This window comes from Helianthus annuus, chromosome 13 (genome assembly GCF_002127325.2).
Source record: "Helianthus annuus cultivar XRQ/B chromosome 13, HanXRQr2.0-SUNRISE, whole genome shotgun sequence".
In the NCBI taxonomy this organism is placed as follows: domain Eukaryota; kingdom Viridiplantae; phylum Streptophyta; class Magnoliopsida; order Asterales; family Asteraceae; genus Helianthus; species Helianthus annuus.
This window is the reverse complement of record NC_035445.2, coordinates 91,361,982-91,384,476: the sequence shown is the minus strand read 5'-3', so window position 1 is coordinate 91,384,476 and position 22,495 is coordinate 91,361,982. Positions and strand designations below refer to the sequence as shown.

Here is a 22,495-nt window from a genome sequence, read left to right as displayed (position 1 = left end):
GCTGATTCGTAAGCCACCACCATTGCTCACACCATGCCACATGAACTCTAAAGTAAATTACTAGAATTTGATGGTGTTAACAAAAAAAGAAGCAGTATTTCCATTTGCATCTGTTTTAGCTTTAGGTCCATCCTTGAAAACACATATGATCTGTCAAAATCTTGTTTATCGTGTACCAGTTCCATAAAAGAAATAATAACACAACAAACACGCATCGGTAGGGATGAGCTCGGTACCAACCGATACCGAAAATCCCAAAAAACGGGTACTCATATCGGTACCGAAAATACCCGGTTCTGCACGGTTTGGTACCAGTACACATTGGTATTTGGAAGTAAAAACCGGTACCGAAAATGCTAAATGTCAGTACTGAATCGGTACCAAAAATGGTACCGGTTCAGGGAAATTCGGTACCAATTCGGTACCATCCCTACGCACGCACCTATATCAGCACCACTAAAAGTTAAATAATACCACATATGGGTCTACATTGACTATGTAAGAGGACAACATGATAAGAAAAAGATGTGGTTATACCTCATATGGTGCCACACTACAAATAATAGAAGTTTTGGCATTGCCACCAAGTGCATGTTAAAGAATATGAGCGAGCGTGCTATCACGATAAGGAGTGTCCCCTGCAAGTAAAACTTGCTCACCATTTCAACTATACTATTAGTTAATTCACATTACCAAATACATTATTGCAGGCAACTTAAAGATAAAAGGTTACAACAATAACCTTAATGTTATCTAAAAGCCACATGTTTTCATGTTTTCAGCTTGGACATTCACAATGTCAGTAGCTTGCTGTCTTCTCCCTCACAGCGCATTCCTTTTGAAAGCAGGGGTTGCCAGCTGAAAAAAAAGTAGACCTATATTCACCAGCTGTCTTTCTTTCAGTTCCGTTCCAATTTAACCTTAATAGGTGGGCTGGGATACTAGCAGGGAAGAGGAATTAAGTAATCGAGGAATTGACGGGGGCCTGCACAAGCGGTGGAGCATGTGGTTTAATTCGATACAACGCGCAAAACCTTACCAGCCCTTGACATATGAACTGCTCACAGCTCCCTAAGACCTAAGCCACCAATATCTCACATTATACCCGTCATCCTACATGACATACAAAACATAATTACAAAGTACAAACATTAATATTTTAAGGGGGTTCGTATTTTTCATGTTTTCGGATACATCTCACTAACATCATAAGACTATCCACATCAAGGATGTTTGTAGGTGATTCTTGGCCTATGTGGAGGGCATTTGTGAGAGGGATGGATTAGTGTGTGTTGTAGAGGATGACATGGAGGGTGTTCATTCTTAAGGATTCTTGGGGAAGAATGGTGAAAAATGGAGGAATGGTGGGTCCTTTCTGATAGACATAAATAGGGTCCTTTATGTATTCTTTATTATATTTATTTTGTGTCTGTTGATGTACCCATTGATTTATGTATATATTCATGCTTCCTCTGTATTTGAGGCAAGCCATTTCAATTACAATCATACATGGTATCAAGCTAGAAGATCCTTCCCCTCCCCAATCTTTTTCCCTTCACTCTCATCGGCCCTCCCTCTTCCTCCCTGTTTTCTGTTCATCTTCTTCCCAAACCCTCTGTCTCTCCTCCACTACCATGGCCTCATCCTCCAATGATTCCACCTTCTCAATGAACACCCTCATGCATATGATATCCATTAAGCTCTCCTCTACCAATTACCTTTATTGGAGAAGCCAAATCAAGCCGATTCTTTCCTGCCAAGGTCTCCTTGGTCATGCCGACGGTACCATTGCTCCGCCTTCGGCTGAAATAACTCGGGGTGACAAAACAGTTTCGAATCCCGATTTCACCGAGTGGCTTGCTAATGATCAAAAGGCTGTTATGATATTGAATGCTTCTCTCTCTGAAGAAGCTATTGCTGAAGTAATCGGTGTCAATGATTCTCGCTCCATGTGGCTTGCGCTTGAGAGTGCCTTCTGTAACACATCTATTGAACGTGTTCATCACCTTCGTGATCAACTTCGCCAATCCACAAAAGGTTCTGCCACAGTTTCTGAATATGGTCGAAAGTTCAAATTTCTTTGTGATCAACTTGCAGCGGTGGGTCAACCGGTTGAGTAAACCGACAAAATTCATTGGTTTCTTTGTGGTCTCGGTGCCGCGTTCGAGACTTTCTCTACATCTGTTCGCACATCCAAATCAACTCCGTTATTTCGGGACTTACTTGTTCTCGCTGAATCCCATGAATTGTTCCAGAAGACCATACATGTTCCTTCAACACCTGCTGCTGCCTTTAGCGCTGAATCCTCCAGAAATCAGCCCAACTTTCGTGGCCGTGGGGGCCGTTTTTCACGTGGTACCCCTAGTGTTCGTGGTCGAGGCCGAACCCGAAGGCCTCCCCATTGTCAACTGTGCCGCGTTGACGGCCATTATGCTAATATGTGCCCAAATCTTGCACAATATGCTCAACAATCCACTGCCTCCGAATCAGATTTAGCTAAAGCCTTTTTAGCCCAATGCAATATGAACCAGTCAAACCCTGATTGGACATCCGATACTGGTGCGACTGATCACATGGCTCCCTCGCCCAACAATCTTCACAAGGCTACCCCTTATACGGGAGATGCCAAGGTCACTTTCAGTAATGGTAACTATCTCCCTATTTCTCATATTGGTTGCATGAAACTGCCTAATAACATTCATTTAAAAAATGTTTTGGTAGTGCCTCACATTAAGAGAAATCTTTTGTCTATTAGCAAATTAACAACTGACAATAACTTGGAGGTTCTATTTTCCCAACCATACTTTTATATACAGGACCGCACAACGAAACAAGTGGTGGCCCAAGGGCGCTGTGAAGATGGTCTCTATGTTCTTCGTACCGGTCCTCAAGCTTTTTTGGCTACTCATGGCACCTCAAATAAAGCATCATTTGAATTATGGCACTCTCGGTTGGGGCATGTTGCCTTTGATACTATTTTAAATTTGAATAAACAGGGGTTGTTAAAACTTACCTCTCTATTACCTAAACCAATAATTTGTACCCCTTGCGAAATGTCTAAAGGGCATCGCCTACCTTTTGATATTAATGAAAAACGTGCCTCTTTTCCTTTAGAGTTGGTTCACTGTGATCTATGGGGTCCATCTCCAATCACCTCGGTTCATAATTATCGCTATTATGTCATCTTTGTGGATGATTTTTCCAGATTTACGTGGTTCTATCCGCTTAAAACTAAGTCAGAATTTCATGTCATCTTAGCTAACTTTATGAAATTCGCCCAGAATCAATTTTCCTGTTCCATCAAAGTATTTCAGAGTGATGGCGGAACTGAATTTTTGAATAGAAATGTCAAACAATTACTTGACAACAATGGCACCTTTCATAGAATTTCGTGCTCTTATACGCCACAGCAAAACGGTCGAGCGGAACGTAAACATCGACATGTAGTTGAAACTGGCTTAGCATTGCTCTTTAATAGTCATGTACCAACCAATTATTAGGTTGAAGCATTTACCACGGCTGTATACATTATCAATCGGATTCCCACAAAGTTATTGGATGGAAAATCTCCGTTCGAGGTTTTATTTTTATCAACACCATCTTATAATAATTTTCGGGTATTTGGATGTCGGGTGTTCCCGTATCTTCGTGATTATTCGCCACATAAGCTGGCTCCACGGAGCCTACCATGTATTTTCATGGGCTATTGCTCACAATACAAAGGATACAAGTGTCTTGAACCAAGTACTGGACGTATCTACATCACGCGCCATGCTCGTTTTGATGAAAATTCACTCCCATTTAAAGATAACAATGTCTCATGTGACATATCCTCACTTCAATGGCATACTTATACCGACAATATTCCGTCACCACCCTTACCTAAACAAAATTCTCCACAAACATCAACCTCTTCTCCTACACCACCTACCATCCCAAATGTTGTATGTTGTGATGATTTTCCCTTTCCCACAACCGCCCCATCAAACCACTCCTCTACCCAACATACTCAACCTCAACCCGACGTCATACCCGACACAGTTGCTACTCCTCAATCTCCCCAACAAACCTCTTTGACTCACCATACTGACACGGCCCAATCCACCCCACCCACTCCGCCTATACCCACCCCTCAACCAGCCGAGCCTAACCCTTTGCCCTCAGATTCATCCACTATTCCAGCCCAGAACATTCCGATTATACCTCCATCCTCTACAGCTCAGGCCCAAGCTCAACCTGATCCAGTTCCACATGGCTCTGTTTCGTCCACACATCCCATGATAACTAGGGCGAAAGCAGGAATTTTTAAACCAAAACACCAGGCTAACCTTGCATCTCTAAATCCCAATGACCTACACCTTGCTTTATTTGCGTCTACTGAGCCGCGTGGCATTAAATCTGCTGCCAAACATGTACATTGGGTTGAAGCTATGAATCAAGAACTTCAGGCTCTTCATAACAATAAAACATGGGTGCTTGTTCCAAGACCCCAGAATGTCAATGTGGTTGGGTCTAAATGGTTGTTTCGAACCAAGTACAGGTCTGATGGCACTATTGAGCGATATAAAGCCCGTCTCGTAGCACAAGGATTTAGTCAATTGCCTGGTTTGGACTACTCCCACACCTTCAGCCCTGTTGTCAAAGCATCCACTATTCGCATTGTACTTTCACTTGCAGTAATAAACAATTGGAAATTACATCAACTCGATGTCAACAATGCGTTTCTTCACGGTCATCTCACTGAAAAGGTTTACATGGAACAACCTCCAGGATTTGTTAATCCTCACTTCCCTGGTCATGTTTGCCTACTTAAAAAGGCCCTTTATGGTCTCAAACAGGCTCCCCGTGCCTGGTTTCATCGCCTCAGCTCCTTTTTGCTTCAAACTGGTTTTAGATGCAGTCAGGCCGATACCTCCTTGTTTGTCTTTAAACAAGATGACTGTCTCATGTACCTGCTGGTTTATGTTGATGATCTAATCTTGACAGGTAACCAGGCTCATGTTATGGAACACTTCATCCGCAAACTGAACTCTGAATTTGCTATCAAAGACCTGGGTGCTCTTAATTATTTTCTTGGTTTAGAGGTTGTTCCTGCCTCTAATGGATTGTTCCTAAGCCAAACTAAATATGCTTATGATATCCTTGATCGGGCTAATCTACTTGATTGCAAACCAGTTAACACTCCTTTAGCTGCAAACGAATCCTTTATTGCTGACGGAACACCCTTTTCAGATCCCACTATGTACAGGTCTCTTGTTGGCGCCCTCCAGTATCTGACCATCACTCGTCCTGACATTTCTTATGCAGTTAACCAGGTGAGTCAATTTCTTCAAGCTCCAACAACTATTCACTTTCAGAATGTCAAACGTATCCTTCGATATGTTAAGGGTACTCTATCGTATGGGCTCTCGTTTTCCAGACCGCCCAATATCTCCATTATTGGTTACTCTGATGCGGACTGGGCTCGATGTCTTGACACTCGTCGATCCACTTATGGCTATTCCATATTTCTTGGTGGTAATCTTATTTCCTGGAGTGCAAAGAAGCAACCAACCGTGGCTCGTTCAAGTTGTGAATCTGAATACCGTGCTCTTGCCAACACTGCTGCTGAGATTATTTGGGTCATGAATGTTCTTCGTGAACTCCATGCCTTACCTCCACATCGACCTACCCTTTTATGTGATAATAAAAGTGCTTTGTTTCTTTCACAAAATCCGGTTTCTCACAAACGTGCGAAACACATTGACTTGGATTACCACTTTGTTCGTGAGCTGGTTACTGCCGGTAAACTTCACACTCACTTTATTCCAACCAAGCTTCAGGTGGCTGATATCTTCACCAAGAGTCTTCCACGACCACAATTTGAATTTTTCCGTGACAAGCTTGGAGTTCGTCCGCCACCGTTCACCTTGAGGGGGGATGATAGACATAAATAGGGTCCTTTATGTATTCTTTAGTATATTTATTTTGTGTTTGTTGATGTACCCATTGATTTATGTATATATTCATGCTTCCTCTGTATTTGAGGCAAGCCATTTCAATTACAATCATACACTTTCTTTTTTTTTATTTAGTTTAAATTTAATAAAATAATTATAATAAGGTTGTTTGTGAGAAGAATATATATGTTATTGTTGTGGGTAAAAAGTGTTTGTGGGAAGAATAAGTGAAAAGCTGATGTGGCATGCTGATTAGGCTGTTTGTAGAAAGGATAGCCTTTCACTGATGCGGATAGTTAAAGCATCCAGAGGTGATTCTTGTTTCTCAATGCTGCCATTCAACTAAACTTCATGTACCACCACTACACCCTGTTCAGTATCGGCTGATTACTATGTTAGACAATGCCTATACCTCTCACAAGGTATGCCAAACATTAATTTCATGATAAGTTTTTCATGTAGCAAAATGGATGGGTGAGGAGGCTCAGGTAACAACTAAAAAGTGGTAGCTCTTAATTTGGGACGAGTTGAATGGGGATGGGTCGCCGTGTCAAACATTACAAGATTTATGTTATCTATAATCTTGGAGGGTTTATGCACACTATTGACCCACTTCGTTTTAAGCTAAATATTGATTTAATCTGTTGGTTGTTTGATCCGATAAAGATAGAACATGACCCAAATCATTCTATTCAGCAATTGGTTGAAATTCTTAACATTTCAAATCTTTCATATGTGTACACAACTTATTATGTATAATTTTTCTTATTGAATTATGTTCTCGACTCGTATTGTCGACTCCGCCGCATAGAGCAGGTTCTCCACTATGATACATTATGCAAATTTGATGGCCTTAAAAGTAATTTCCAACAAATTTTATTTTAAGATGACATACTAAAGGTCTAAGAGGAGGAGGGGTGGTTCACTAGTGATAGATACTAGTGATGGAAGCACCCAATCAAATCATGTCATGTCAGCACCCAATATTCTATCACTAGTGATAGAAATGTAGTGGGGGTGGTATCACTAGTGATAGGGATTCCAATGTACAAATATTAATGCACAATGTACAAGACACATGTTCCATTTTTTGATTTGCAACGCGTTATACACTCAACGAGTGATAGAAAGGGGTGGCGGCGATGTAGAGTGATAGATTAACGAGTGATGGGGTGGTATCACGCACCACCCCGCCTGCTCTAAGAACAAATGCATGCCCAATGCTGGAGATCGACTTGTAGCTTTCTTTTTTTCTTGTTTGTTATAATTAAAAACATATTCTTTTTTCTTTGAGTTTGTTTATTTTTTTGTTCTTGGTGGATTTATCTTGCCACAAGGTAAAATATATACACAACTTTATCAAAGAAGATATATACATCAATTGGTTATTTGTCTCTGTTCACTATTTGCTACTCTTAAATACCTCAACCATAAGTATCTAAAATTATTCCAACATATTGTTTTTTGTGTATACAATATTAAGTTAATAACCTCTAAAGTGTTAGATATTTTAGTGTAATCGGGGATTGATTTGGTGATCAAAGCGAATAATAATACACATCAAGCAAGTTAGGAGGTGCGGGAGTGCACGCTTGTTTGAGTTATTATTATTCGAACTGTACGGGCGGAGCCCGTACTCCACGGGGGTTCCAAGGGGGCAGCGCCCCTGGGAGCAGGGTCCAAGGGGCAGAGCCCCTGGCTGGGGTCGAAAATAAAATGCCTTAGAAACAGTGGCGGACCCAGGAATTTTTCCATGGGGGTGCGAAACATTTTTAAAAATTTTAGGCTCCTAGGTATATAAGTAAAAAAAATCGGTTCGTATCGGGTCGGTTCAGGTCAGGTCATGTAAAACAAAAGAAATTGCGCCATAGCGTCCCTACTCATGGTTCCTATCACAAACAAATTGATGCATAAGTTGATCGCTCCATAACATAATGTTTCAATTTTAATTTTCAACCCTAGAAATCGTGTGTAATCACCCTAAAAATCATTTAAACAACATAATCACCTAAAAATCATCTAAACAACCATAAACAACGTCAAAACACATGAAATTTCAAACCTATTTAAGAATTTTGTTACCCTTTGGTGTCGGACGGCGGTGGTTCGCGGCTGCTGATGACGTGTTGTTGTGGTTGCTGTTGTGTTCGATGATCGCTGGTAGGAGACGACCCAAGAGAGGGAGGGCGAGAGGAATTCTAAGGGACTATTGAGCTTATTTTAATTATTATAGTTTGAACTTAGGTTGAGTTTGGTTAATGGGTTAGTAATTAGTGGGCTAATTATGTTTAATGAAATAGTGGGTTAAGGTATTGGGTATTTGGGTTAAGTTGGGTAGTATAAGTTTATATAATTTAGGTAGTTTTTTTAATTAGAGTTTACTAAAAAGATTTGAAATATAAACCGAAAACATTTTTTTACCTAAGGTGTGTGGACGAAAAATTCCAAGGGGTGCGGATGAAAAAATTCAAGGGGTGCGGACGAAAAAATACAAGGGGTGCAGACGGAATTTTCAACGGAAAATTGCACTAAAAATTTTTTTCCCGGGGGTGCGCCCGCCCACCTTGGGCTACATATAAGTCTGCCCCTGCTTAGAAAATAAAATTTATGAAAATTTATCATAAATTTTAATGCAGTTTTATTAAAATTCGAAAATAACTGCCAAAGGCAGTTATCTGCATGAAAACCCCAAAATTCGTATAGAGATTTTGGACACAATTCTGGTTCAGACAATTCGCACAAACAACATACACTGGTTCAGTTTCTCAAAATCAGAGTTGTATCCGATTGAATTATTCGGGTGAACCACCGAAATAATTTGATCTGAGAGTGATTACACGCCTCTCTGGTCATCCGGCAAACCGAAATTCCCCAACATAAAGAAGTAAAATTGTCAAATACCTTTGTTGCAGCCTTTGGAAATCCACAGGCATTTCTATCGGAAACAAAGCATGGCTATGAATCCTTGCAATAATCTGCATGGTTCGGGTTACCACCCGAAGTTGATTATGCAACCCGAGAGGTGAATATCTTACTTATGAGTTGTTTTTTCTTTTTGTAAAAAATAATTACAGTTTTATGTGATTATATTAGGAAATTATTTGAGGTTATGTTTAATTACATGTAGATGTTTGTGGAGGAGGTAATGGAGCTGTTCGAAATGGTTCCATTAAAGGAAACACTTGTGGGCTTACCGGGAGTAAATTGGCTTTCTTGTGAACAAGTCTATAATATTCATGGATGAGCCCACATCAGGACTTGATGTTTAGTTTTTTCAGATAAAACACTTTAAACTTGTACGAAATTATACGGAAACTAATCAATATTATATATGGAATATGGTTATTTATTTCGAAAAGAGGAGGTGAAGAAATATATGTCGGTTTGAGTTTTGTTTAAAAAATAACATTAAACTGATCTTTTTATAATTAAGGGAATCAATGGAGCGAGTGAAATTTAAGAGGATTATAATCCCGCAACTTGGATGTTACCTCAACAGGCCAAGAAACAACCCTTAGAGTTAACTTTGCACAAGTCTACATAAACTCAGAATTCTACAAGTAATTTTATAATGGGTCAAAACCGAGTAATTTTATCCAGGTCAAATTGTGTTGTCCGAGATTAAACTTTCCCCAAAATGTTTATAAATAAATGAATAGTGTGTCGAATAAGATCAAAAGAATTATGTTATTATAATAACAATTCAGTTTTCTTTTTCTAATAAAACAATTTAAAGAATTTCATGTTGGGCTAATTTTGACCCATTCAGTTGGCCGTTAAAAAATGAAAATAAAATGTATGATGTATCTATTTATATGATAGAAGAAAAAAATTTGAGCACTAATGTACAATATACACATTCCATCAACATTCACTATATTACCATAGTATAAAAATTGTTTCCAACCCAAATAATACACGGTTATTATATGACTCATACTTTGTAATAATTGTGATGTACTTGTTTAAAATTTCCATAGCCCATATTTGTGAGCTTCAAATTTAATAATCTGTATATATGAGCCACACCCTACTATGAGATTGTTGCTTCATACCTACTTCACACATTACCATAACGGATAATTCACAAGCGCCATACACACACCATAAACCGCAACAACAAATACGAAGTGAAAAAAAAAAACAGACGCACCTGCCGCAACGCACGGGTATCTCTACTAGTTTCCTTATTAAAACATTTCAAAATCAAAAACTGAAATCCCTCCTTGAAAGATTGTAAATAGTGATTTTCATTGATCTCTCAATCCCTATTAATATTACAACATCTCTCCTCTATTTTGGGAAGAGATATACATGAACCAATTTACATAGTTATCTATCTATAAGAATACAAACAATATAAATAATCTAATCTATTACTCCTAATCGCATCCGATCGCTCACTGACTCTGTCCCCTCCGAATCTCTGTGAGCCCTAGTTTTGTAATTGTTGTTAATAATAGATGTAAGTATCGATTTGATTTGATTTGTTTTGTTGAACACACATACCTGTTTGTGTGTGTTCAGATATATATGTATGTATATATATTTGATAACATGTGATGCTCAGTCAGTGTCTTTTGTAATCAATCACTATTGTTGTTAATATATGTATGCACTAATATATATATATATATATGTATGTCTTTTTATTTTTTTATTTTCAAGTTAAATGTTGGTTTGCGTTTGTTTGTTTGTGTTCGAGAGACCAGTGTTCACGAACTGTTTGTGAACGACTAAATTTCCTTAACGAACGAACACGAACATAAACTTATGTTTGCCTGCACTTGCAGTAGTAAATCAAACCAAAAATGGCTACTACTCAGAATGCAAGTGTCCTCATTGATGATGGTATTATGCGCATTTTGCTCTAAGCTTTCTTGATTATTATTATAGACCAAATGATATAATAATAATAATAATATAATTTCCGCATCAGGGGCGGCTGTTGTAAAGACGAAAGCATTAAACTCCATGCCAGCAGCAGCACTCCAGCAGCAGCAATCAAAGATAGAGAAAACGAACGTGACTTGTGCTCCGTCTTCTGAAGATGAATTCGCTGATGATATATGGCGTTATCCTCAATACCTGCTTAGAGTTCAAGACCTCCCTGATCTCTCTTCCTCGTCCATACCCGAAGTGGAGGAGGTTGCTCATATTCTTCTTCTTCTTCTTCTTCTTTTATTCAAATCCTATAATAAAATTATTATTATAAATTTCAGGATGAAACTCCTCCTAGCATGATCTCTGATGATGATGATGACCCAATAACTTTTCTGGATAAGTTCTCTGTTATACCGTTAACTGATGTCGTTTTACATCCTACTTCCAGTCAGGATCCTGCAACTGTGAGTTTACAAACTCCTTTAATTCAATATAATAATAATAATATCCCAAGTATTGTTTCTTACTTGATGATGCACCCATCATCTAAATCGCAGGCCGAGGAAACTGTAGTAACACCCTCTCATGCTGGAGGGACCGCACTAGTAAGAGGGTGTTTGGGATTACGTTTTAAAGTGATTATTTGATTATTACGTTTGTAAAACATAAATAATCTAAAAAAGTGTCTGAAAACGCAAAATCTATTTTGAAAACGCAACACCAAACACCCCCTAAGTCCTATCAAACGCTATTTTTTTTTAAATCAAGCTGTTGCCAATTACAGGTTTGGGTCACACATCTAAAACTGCTTGGATTCTAGCATCTCACACTTTTCTAATATGATTACAAATTAACGATTTTTTTTATTTATTTTGGTTAAATTTTTAACCCCTTTGACCCGTTACAACATTTGTATAAACCGGACATGCTTTTTTTACAGCGTCAACTGAAGGCAGTGCCTCGAGTGGAGAGGAAACGACGCTTACTGAAAGCAATGCCTCGAGTGGAGAGAAAAAGACGCTTGCCGCTCTAGTTTTGTTAAGGACCAAGTTTTTGTGCTTGATGTTGGTACTAGTGATGATGTTATAGACTCGCTTTTGTGGAGACTCAAATACTTGGTTGGTATCGTCTTTTGTGGCGAAGCTTGAGATTTCCGACCGGGGGTCGAAAACGTACCCACCCAAAAATTTCTATAAAACAGGGGGTCGAAAACGTATATACCCAAAAATTTCTATACGAAAACTACATACTCTCCACTACTGAGCGAAAAGTTCGAGGGGTCGGCCGCCCCATCCCGCCCCCACTATCCTACGCCCTTGATCGTCTTTGTCTAAAGTATGAATGAACAACTAACAATGGATAAGTTTTATTATTTGCATGATAATCAAATTCTGGATGCTTTATTTCCTTATTAAAACATTTCAGTTGTGAATCAACAGATGAAATTGTGAAATTACAATAATTGATCAGTATTGCGATATACCGATATCGGTAACGATAGCTGCTGAAGTTGTAGCTGACTGAAACCTGCATAGTTTACAGTTAGTGGATGTTAGAGATGGAGTTTCATACTTGTCTTCCCCGCCCATTATCGGCATTGCGATCCCTCTCTTCACCGGGCTAACATACCCGGGCCTATACGTTTTCCCCAAAATACCCTCCACTTCGTTAGAAAGATTCGGGAACTCAAACTGCAACTCGAAGTGTGCAAAAGCGTCATTTGACGGTAACTGGTAGTTGTGAGCTTTATCATCTTCTTTGGTCACAGGAACCGCTTTCATGTGAATCGATACCAACCCACCAACAGTGACTTTAACAGCGTTGGTGTCATCGGTTCTTTCAACCGCCACTTGGCGTACTCCAGTGTCGGTTTTCCATTCGGCTTCTCCATCAAATGGGACGGTGACTTCTTCACCGTCCCATTTCACGAGAAGCGTGTCCACTGAGTCGTCCCATTGTTCTACATTCTTGGCTGAAATGATTAACGTGTGGGTGTCGAACATGGTCGACACCGACTGGACCCATGTGTAGTCACGGCGCCTACCGTTGGGCCTGCTTCCGATGAAGTGAGCGTTGATTTGGAGGTTGGTGTCGGAAACTAGAGAGAAATCGCGTCCTTTACCGCCATGAAAATAGAACATAACTCCGTCACCGCCAATGAACCTTGGATCGTAACATAACGAGCCGTATCCGTTGCATTTCGGCCTCCTCCCTGCGAAGTTTGAATTCGATTACATTTTAGTTAAACATAAGTTATAAGTTATGTGATTATGTATATAGGTTTCTTACATTTGCATGTAGCTTCACACTTTCTACCACAATTGATGAAGCACGCTTTATTCCTCTTGTTCTTCTTGGGCTTCCTCTCCGGACACTCCTTTGGACAAGTGAGTGTTTTGTAGTAACAAACTTTCGACTTGCAAAAAGCTCGTTGTCGTCCTGTTCCTGGTTCTGGTGTCAACTCGTCGTAGTTAGTGGTGTCGTCTTGGGGAGGCTTTGGCTTGGGTGCAGGTGGTGGTGTCTTGGGCTTGGGTGCCGGTGGTGGTGTCTTGGGCTTTGGAGCCGGTGGTGGTGTCTTGGGCTTTGGTGCCGGTGGTGGTGTCTTGGGCTTTGGTGCCGGTGGTGGTGTCTTGGGCTTTGGTGCCGGTGGTGGTGTCTTGGGCTTTGGTGCCGGTGGTGGTGTCTTGGGCTTTGGAGCCGGTGGTGGCGTCTTGGGCTTCGGTGCCGGTGGTGGTGTCTTGGGCTTCGGTGCCGGTGGTGGCGTCTTGGGCTTTGGAGCCGGTGGTGGCGTCTTGGGCTTCGGTGCAGGTGGAGGTGTCTTGGGCTTCGGAGCCGGTGGTGGTGTCTTGGGCTTCGGTGCAGGTGGTGGTGTCTTGGGCTTGGGAGCAGGTGGTGGTGTCTTGGGCTTTGGGGCAGGCACTGGAGTCTTGGGCTTTGGAGCCGGTGGTGGTGTCTTGGGCTTTGGGGCCGGCGCTGGAGTCTTGGGCTTTGGGGCCGGCGCTGGAGTCTTGGGCTTTGGGGCAGGTGGTGGTGTGTTTGGCTTTGGGGCAGGCGCTGGAGTCTTGGGCTTTGGGGCCGGTGGTGGTGTCATGGGCTTGGGTGCTGGAGGTGGTGTCTGTTTAGGCGCGGGCACAGGTGTAGGTGGATACTTAGGGGCTGGTGGTGGAGTCTTGGTGGCATTGGTAGCGTCATAAGCCGCGGTTGCTCCGATGGAGACGGAGATGAGCAGGAAAGCCACCAAAATGATAGGTGACTTCCCCATATTATAACCTCTATATGTTTATAAATGTATATATATAGTTTGTAGCTATGTAGTGTTTAGTGAAAGAAGGATGAATGAAATGAACATAAAAGGTAGAGATATATATAGGAGGATAAAGTAGGAGAGTGCATGGAGTTCGCATTACTTAACGATACATGATGTCAACTGGTTTACCTTCTTTTGAAATAAACAAGCATTCATAGTCAAGCAAACATACCCCTTGACTTATTATGATATTAATAATACCGACATTGTTTAAAACAATAATTAGATTTTGTTTGGTTGGCCATTACATGTTTTCTGTTTCATAAATCATTAGGTTATGTTTATCAAAATAACAAAATTACAAGTTGAAATTCTAAAATAAACTTGATATTTGGAACCAAGGTAATATGTGGTGCTCAACAATTAGATTGGTAACTTTGTTATCAAAATTGAAAATACTACGTTTCAATTCCTTCAAGAAATCTTAGGTAACGTTCGTTTCATGAAATGCTAAAAGTGGAATTTGCATAGGAATTAAAACTTCATTTGAAATTTAGGTGTGCTTGTTTTAAATAATAAAATAAAATCTTGATGGAATTGAAATACATATTTTGTTCCTTATATTAAAATGAACAACATAAGAAATGAAATCTAGTTTTCAATTTCATCCATCCAAATTTCATTACGAAAAAAGCTTACAATTTTTAGATTTTATCATTCTTCAACCAAGCAATACTCTAGTCTCTAATTTATATATGATTAAAAAGGTTATTATCTAATAAAAAAATTATTAAATACTATATAATAAATTAAATTAAAAGATTATAAATTTTGAGCAACTTTTAATAAGATGGTTAATTTATGTATTGATTATATATGTATACAAATCAATGGAATCACGTGATATACAATTATAGCATATTTCACTTGGGATGTGAAGGCATCTAAACACTTTGAGTCACCATGCATTCATGCACTTCTTCCGGGCAACTAAAAGTAGAAATGAAAAAAAAATGGTTTGCTAATGCCACCTCAAGACGTCTAGTGGCCATGTTTCCCAAACTTTACAAATTTCTTGCATGGCTCATATTGGGTTTTTCGGAAGTAATAACGGGTATGGGCCAAATGGAATAGTCTAGGGTATTTGATGTTTATCCTTTTCAAAGTGGTATGGAATAACGGGTATGGGCCTAATGGCTTATACTATAGTGGTATATGATGTTTATTATTTTTAAAGTGACACGGGTTTAAGTCTCACAAAGTGGCATGGTGTAGATTTTAGGAGTAATTTTGTTGTTAACAAAAATAGGCATGGAATTACTAAATTGAATACATACTCTAATTGGGATTTTCGGAACTAACGATGGGTATGGAATTACTCAAATTGAGAATTTCCCAACCCTTAAAGACTATCCGGCCCTCTTCATCGGCTCACCGTGTAAGTTGACTTGGCACTGTTTCACGTCGTGCACACTGTGTCTCCACGACGTGAGATGATGAGTGGATTTGGCATGGAATATTCCACATAAACAACAAAACACTGGCAATTGATTATTCGGTAATAACATGTATTCGTTAACATCAAATAAACCTCAAATACACAATTTTGTCACATTATTCTATGAGCATTCCACCATAAACTTTTATCAAAACCCGAGTTGATTTCAAAATTAAGTATTTTTCGGTCTCATATATGGATCTAGCACATGCTTGTACAGTAACTTTGATAATACCTGTTTACGCATTTCGACTACTCAACGAAGATGGGTAGACATTTAACTTTTTGTATTTTACGTTTTCATTTTTTTAATAGCTCGGCTATAGTTTGTTTGTATTATTTTATGAGTTACTTTTAAAAAGTGACATGGCGCTTCGGTAACATGTCTGATAGCCTAAGCCTTTCGATTCTAGGTTAAAAGTTAACATGTGAGACTATGGTGAATTTCTACAAAATTATACCTTATATGATGTAAAACAATTTCTAACCATCACCGTAGATGATTAAAATTAGTAAAACCATTTGAAAATCGTATTATTGAGGTTTGGTGTGCTTTTGGTGAAATATGGACCAAAACCATTTTCCAAAAATTTGAGAATATGTGTAGTTAACATCATAAATGATGCTATAACTAGTTGGAATTCAAGGTTATGAATACATGACCAAAATCCTGAAATTGATTTTTTTAGCGGCTAATGTTACTTTTTAACACTAATAATCGTAAAAATTGATATGTGTGTTTTATGGATGGGTTTGACCAAAATTTGACCCATAAGGGATTTTTTTTCACAAAATGATGATTTTACCATCACGATGTTGATCAGTTCTGTTTTAGGCATAATGGAAAACATGAAAACATACCTGATTGCAGCAGTACAGGTCAGCAGAGAATCCAGATGGAGACGCGACAACAGTGTTTGACATGATTGTCAGCTTGGTCTGGTTCCTCTTTAGGGTGCAATCTAATGATGGTGATGATGAGAACCGATAAAGGGTAATCGGCTATGGAGATGAGGCGATTTGATGTTATGAGTAATTAGGGTTTTGTGTAATTGTCTAACCCTTTAACCTCCACATTATTCTCCTTATATATGCACCCAGGAGGAAACCCTAATTAGTTAATAAGGGTAATTAGGTCCATCAACAATTACCAACTAATTATTTAATAGGGTTGTTATAAATTTTGATCCATATAATGTAAATGATTATAATGGCTACTATATTAAATATAAAATAAATATATTTAATCTTACACACGAGTCACTAAGGGGGTGTTTGGTGTTGCGTTTTCAAAATAGATTATGTGTTTTCAAAATAGATTTTGCCATGGCCGGCCCTGGGGTAGGCGGGGAGGACCACCGGCCAGGGCCCGATATTTCGAGGTGCACATTTTTTTATGAAAAAAACTCGATATGTATATGTAAAATATTTTTTTAATAGGGTACACCCATACAAACACCAACATAGGCCCCCTTACAAAACTATTCTTATGGTTTAGATTAGTTATTAATCCATTTGGCATTAGGTTTAGACCTTTAGTGAGCCCAATACCCAATTTCGTTAAGGCCTAAGGGCACATTTTTTCGAGCTTGAACAAGGTACACGAATTCTCAGGGCCGGCCCTGGATTTTGCGTTTTCAAAACTCCGTTTTGAAAAAGCATGTAGGTACATGCTTCTCCAAAACTGCATTTTGGAGGCCGATAATCACTTTTTCATCCAAACACTTTTTTAGATTATTTATATTTTACAAACGCAATAATCAAATAATCACTTCAAAACGTAATCCCAAACACCCTCTAAGAATGATCAAATATATGTGCTTACACTCAAAGAATGAGTATTAGAAAGATAACTTGTGAATTTTGCTAGAAAGATGTTTATACCTCAAAAATGGTAAAATGGTGAATTGGCATGTTAAGTTACTCATGGTTAGTTTTAGAAGATCACCTGCATTTATATTAATGTGTTCGAAGTATAACAAGTAGAATTTAAAGTATCTAAATGAATTATGCAAGTTTAGTTTTCAAGTGGATCAAGCTAAGAATCATTGGGTTCTTATTCTTCAATATGTATTTAATTTGAATCAATTGGATCCTAACATCATAGCAAACATATGTTTGAATGTTTAAATAGTGAAATAAACAAATGGTTAATGGATATGCAATTGTGTGCATGATAGTATGATACACCATGATACACACAAACTAATGACAAGTTTGACTATTAAGAAGTCAAGAGGGAACAAGGATCAAGAAGCACGAATTTACAGATGGAGGTGAGTTCATACCATATTTAAAACATGAGAATTGTATTGAATATTCATGATTAAAGGACAAATCATACTTAGATTCTTAGAAGAATGCCATATTGTAGTAATGTGAAATATTGTCTTAGACAAATTGTCGGAGCCACCTCGACAAAGCCCCTTAGCGCCGCTCCCCTTCGCCTATAAGACTTTTACTTTCTCATAGCTCCTTTTTCGAATCTCAGAATTTAGTGCATGGTGATATAAAACCTGATAATCTTCTTGTTACCGCCACTGGAACAATAAAGATTGGTGATTTCAGTGTAGGCCAGGTGACTAATATCTTCTCTCAATATGTACATTTTCGGTCCTTTTATATAATTATAATACGTCCAAAAGGATACCATGTGTTTTTAATTAATAAACCTTATCATGCTGTCGCCTATATGTTACATCTAACTATTGTCCTTTCTGTTTGAACTTAAGTGTATCTTGTTTGATAATGAAAAAAATATAAAGAAAAACTGTCATTGCACTTTCATGATACTTTCATTTGTAGTCTTGTATACCTAAACAAAAGCATACAGAAACCATATAAAAAATTTGCCATTAGAGTAAAATGTTATTTTCTTCTGTAAGGTTTGGCCAGTTTTGCGACTTTCGTTCAAAGGTTTGTTTTTTCCGCATCTGGATCCAAAAGACTTGAAATTTTGTCATCTCTATCCGGCTCGTTACCTCCATTCATTTTTCTCCGTTAAGTCAGGGGTGTTTATGTTCGTTTTGTTAACTTAAAGGGCAATTTGGTCTTTTTCATGGGTATTCGGTCTTTTTACATAAAGTGAAAAAGACTGAATTGCGCTTTAAGTTGACAAAAAAGACGGAAATACCCTTGACTTAACAGAGAAAAATGGATGGAGTTAACGAGCCTGATGAAAATGACAAAACTTTAAACCTTTTGGATCCAGATGCGGAAAAACAAACCTTTGGACGAAAGTCGCAAGACTGGCCAAACCCCAGTGACGAAAATAGCATTTTAAGAGTTTGTTTTTTAAATGTCTTGGATTGTTTCCGAGATCGTTAACGATCAAATATGGCTCCCCGTGGGTATGAATCCCCGATTCAAGAACCTAATCGAGGGTCTTCTCTGCAAAGGTAAGCAAATTTTCACTAACAATGCTGGAAATAGAAGATACTTTGAGCTTTAGTTAAAATGTCTGTTGATATTCGATTGTTATATATTGAGTAGACCCGACACGAAGACTTAGGTGGTGTTTGTTTTTTCAAATGCAAAAGGTCAAAAGAGTTTTTTCTGAAAAAAAACAAACACCCCCTTAGTCTAGAGACGGTCGCAATGCACCCATGGTTGTGGGAGACGTGGGCTCGATACCTCAACTTGTATGTTGGCGTAGACGTAATAAGTTAAACAGGGAGCAAATAGTTAATGATACAGACTAAAGAAAAATTTTGTATGATGTTTGGGGTTATTTTGTATAGTAAAGAGCTTGTTTTGTGAGCTTTAAGTAAATGTTTTGTGAGAACTGGAATGGAAGTTTGAGGGGTTGAAATGGTAACTTTTAAGCATTTAGTTTTTAGGGTATACGGTGTGGAGATCGGCAAAGAGTGGCAAACTAGTTTACCACTCGGCAAACACCGCCGCCAACACTAGTTTGCCACTCAAAGTTTACCAAATCGGTGATGGTTTGACGATTCGGTGAGGGGAGGAAGGAGAGAGAGAGGGTATTGTGGGTGGGGTCCATTCCTATCTCAACCAATCACACATTTTTCCTTTTTTTTAAAAAAAAAAATAGTTTACCACTTCACCAAGTGTTTAAACCATTGCCAACACTTTTCACCAAAGTTTAAACACTTTTGACTAATTGACATGGCGCGCCCTGATTGGTCGGTTTTTTGGTTTGCCACTCCAAAGTGTTTAACCACTCCCTACACCTTATTAGGAAGAAAAAGAGTTTTAGTGACTAGGTTTGGTTTTTCAGTTTCACATAACACGTATAGAATATTGAAATGGAAGGCACTAGGTTAATTACCGAAAAATATAGAAGGTCAGAATTACCTTAATATCGTATTTTATTTAAAAGTAAAAATTAATACCGTATTTTATTTAAAAGTAAAAATTAATGTCGTATTTTATTTAAAAGTAAAAATTAAATTTTAAGATAATCGTTGATAAAAGTAAAAATTAATATCGTATTTTATTTAAAAGTAAAAATTAAATTTTAAGATAATCGTTGAACCAGTAGAACCAGATTTCAGGTTAACCGGCATTTATCGTACCGGGCCCCGTGTCCGGTATTATGGATATAACCAGCCGGTTCATACGGTATTAGAAACAATTAGACACTAAAACAAACACACATAACATTTAGACAAAAACATTACAACTTAAACACAATCATGTCCTCTTGGCATGAAGAAACAACATAAACAAACACAAACACGAGGTTCATACTTCATAGTTCATACCGTCATACGGCTTATTAACCTCGAATTATTCTCAACAACAGATAACATAGCTATCAAAGCAAACGGGTCGGGTTCACTCCCCAAACCATTGGTGCACAAACACACCAGCATTTCGAAGACCATTAAAGAGACTCACGCAGTCCCTGCAGTAACTCGTTCGACAATCAACACCATCCGAACACCTAAGAAAAAGCTCATCAACATGACATATCGCTCCACTCGCAAACAACTCATTCAGAACCTTCAACTGAGTAACTCCAGCGTTCATCATAAGAACCACAAAGTCTCCATCTTTTACGGTTTCTTTAAACCAATCGATAAACTCAAACTGTTCTTCATGCAATGGAGCTTCAAGATAATCAACCGACATGAGACTGGACTCCGTTTTATCATCTTCAACAAGCCCCGGATGATAAACGAAAGTGACACCCGCCTTGTTAACGTGCGAAGTGAGCGCAGACACGTTGTGATCAACCACATAAACGTTAAACGCATCAGGATGGATAGGATAATCAACATCAAACTCTCCCGCTCCCATGTTGATATAAATCAACCTGTTTCTCGTTGCGATATTCGTAAACTTCGGCAAATACGAAAGATTACGAGACTGCGTCGACTTATGCTCTACAACCGGCTCGAGATACTGCATAAACGGCTTGTTTTTCGATACAGCCGGGCAGTCATTCGGAAGCTTATAGTTATCAAACAATGCTACGCTCTCCAACTGCTTCTTAAACACGATTAACGTAAACGAACTGATCCCACAAACATGAATAATCTCTGAACTTCTTAACAACAATGAGACAGGTGTTGCGGATCTTACCAAGCTACGCGTATGGAAATTCGTGGGACCTACAAGGATCGCGCCAACACCACCCGGTCTCAATACGCGTTCAATCTCTAACACAACAAGGGCCGGAACCGATGCCCTATCGAAAGTTCTAGAGAACACAAAGTCGAACGAATTCGACTCAAAGTCAAGTTTGTGTTCAAACGGCTTGTTCCAAAGCGATAATATCGGGTTCCGATGAACAACGAACGCGTTAGAGAATCCGAATTCTCTCAATGTCGATACAATCGACTCCGATCCCTCACCGACACACAATGTACTTGCATCTAATGATAACATCTCATGATTCATCACCTCTCTGATCACACTAACAGTGAAATTATCGCGATTCACACACGAAACCGATCCGATATTCAACGACATTTTTATCGAACACTTATCGAAATTCAACAACATCGGATCAGTTGTACGGATCTCGTTAGCGATACGAGTGAACGAGAGGACAAGTATAGCCAACACGAAGAACATAGTTCGGAGGATCAATCGCCACGTCAGCGAGCCACGAACGATGTGCCATTTTAGGGCTTTGAAATCCATTTTAGGGCAAAAATCCCCAAATTTTGTGAAACAAAATACGCTTAAAACTCTAGAAATTCAAGAGTGAAAATGAAATTGAATAACAGGAAGATGAAATTAAAGATCTAGCGAGTGCAAAACCTGGAGGATGTGTGATTTCCACCCACGAGTAATACTATTGAGCTTTGAAACCCTAACCAAGCCCTAATTGGAATTCTTTTCCCCATTGTTGTTGAATTGAAGAGGATGTGATTCATGATGGAGCCTTACATGATTGTTGAATCAGAGATTTACATAACAAATTCGAATATTGGTGAGTGAATTTGAGAGAAAGGGGCTACCGATTAGAACAACATAAAATATGGATCTGAAAGTGTTGTTGGGGTGAGTGAAAGAGAGTGGGAATCTGTGGGTTATGTAATGTAAAGGGAAGGTTCCTATACAATTGAGTAGTTAATGGACCCATTAACCCATATTGTTTGCATGTGACACTGTGAATTATTGAGTACTGAGTTGACTCGGGGTGAGTTCAACTCGAACATTGTACATTGTCAAATGATTGGTGAGTTGGTTCGGTGTGGATGGAGAACTCAAACAAAACATCGTTTTCGTTTTGGAGGTTCGTTCACATGCTAGATTTTAACGTTATCATCTCAAAATAAAGAGTAATCTTGTAGCTGTTCTATTGTCTCGGGTAATATGACTAGGGGAAAGGGGTACATGAGGGTCTCGACCAATCATGTGTAGTCATGTTAATTCTACACCTAAAGTACCACAAAATACTGGCGGCGTCCACTCACAAGTACCTTGGAACCATTGAAGAAACATCGGATC

At 38.9% G+C, this 22,495-nt stretch overlaps 3 protein-coding genes across 4 annotated transcripts; 1 reads left to right on the top strand and 2 right to left on the bottom strand.

Moving 5' to 3' along the window:
• Positions 1–9,866: 9,866 nt before the first annotated feature.
• On the top strand, positions 9,867–12,234 carry LOC110898583. Of its 2 annotated transcripts, none has more exons than XM_022145381.2 (5): positions 9,867–10,108; positions 10,733–10,790; positions 10,879–11,084; positions 11,162–11,287; positions 11,764–12,234. In XM_022145381.2, exons 2-5 carry the CDS (start codon positions 10,751–10,753, stop codon positions 11,854–11,856), a joined length of 465 nt encoding a protein of 154 aa, XP_022001073.1. In that variant the 5' UTR covers positions 9,867–10,108; positions 10,733–10,750; the 3' UTR covers positions 11,857–12,234. The 2 variants fall into 2 exon arrangements, with proteins under 2 accessions (XP_022001073.1, XP_022001072.1); XM_022145380.2 differs by having other exon boundaries at positions 10,879–11,087; positions 11,764–12,233.
• LOC110898582 lies at positions 12,166–14,140 on the bottom strand. Its single transcript, XM_022145379.2, has 2 exons — positions 13,113–14,140; positions 12,166–13,035 (listed from the first exon to the last, which is right to left on the bottom strand). The coding sequence occupies exons 1-2, from the start codon at positions 14,083–14,085 to the stop codon at positions 12,290–12,292; spliced, it is 1,719 nt and encodes a 572-aa protein (XP_022001071.1). The 5' UTR covers positions 14,086–14,140; the 3' UTR covers positions 12,166–12,289.
• A 6,028-nt stretch (positions 14,141–20,168) lies between these two features.
• LOC110898584 lies at positions 20,169–22,111 on the bottom strand. The gene has a single exon (XM_022145382.2). It carries the CDS (start codon positions 21,680–21,682, stop codon positions 20,369–20,371), a length of 1,314 nt encoding a protein of 437 aa, XP_022001074.1. The 5' UTR covers positions 21,683–22,111; the 3' UTR covers positions 20,169–20,368.
• Between the last annotated feature and the right edge of the window lie 384 nt (positions 22,112–22,495).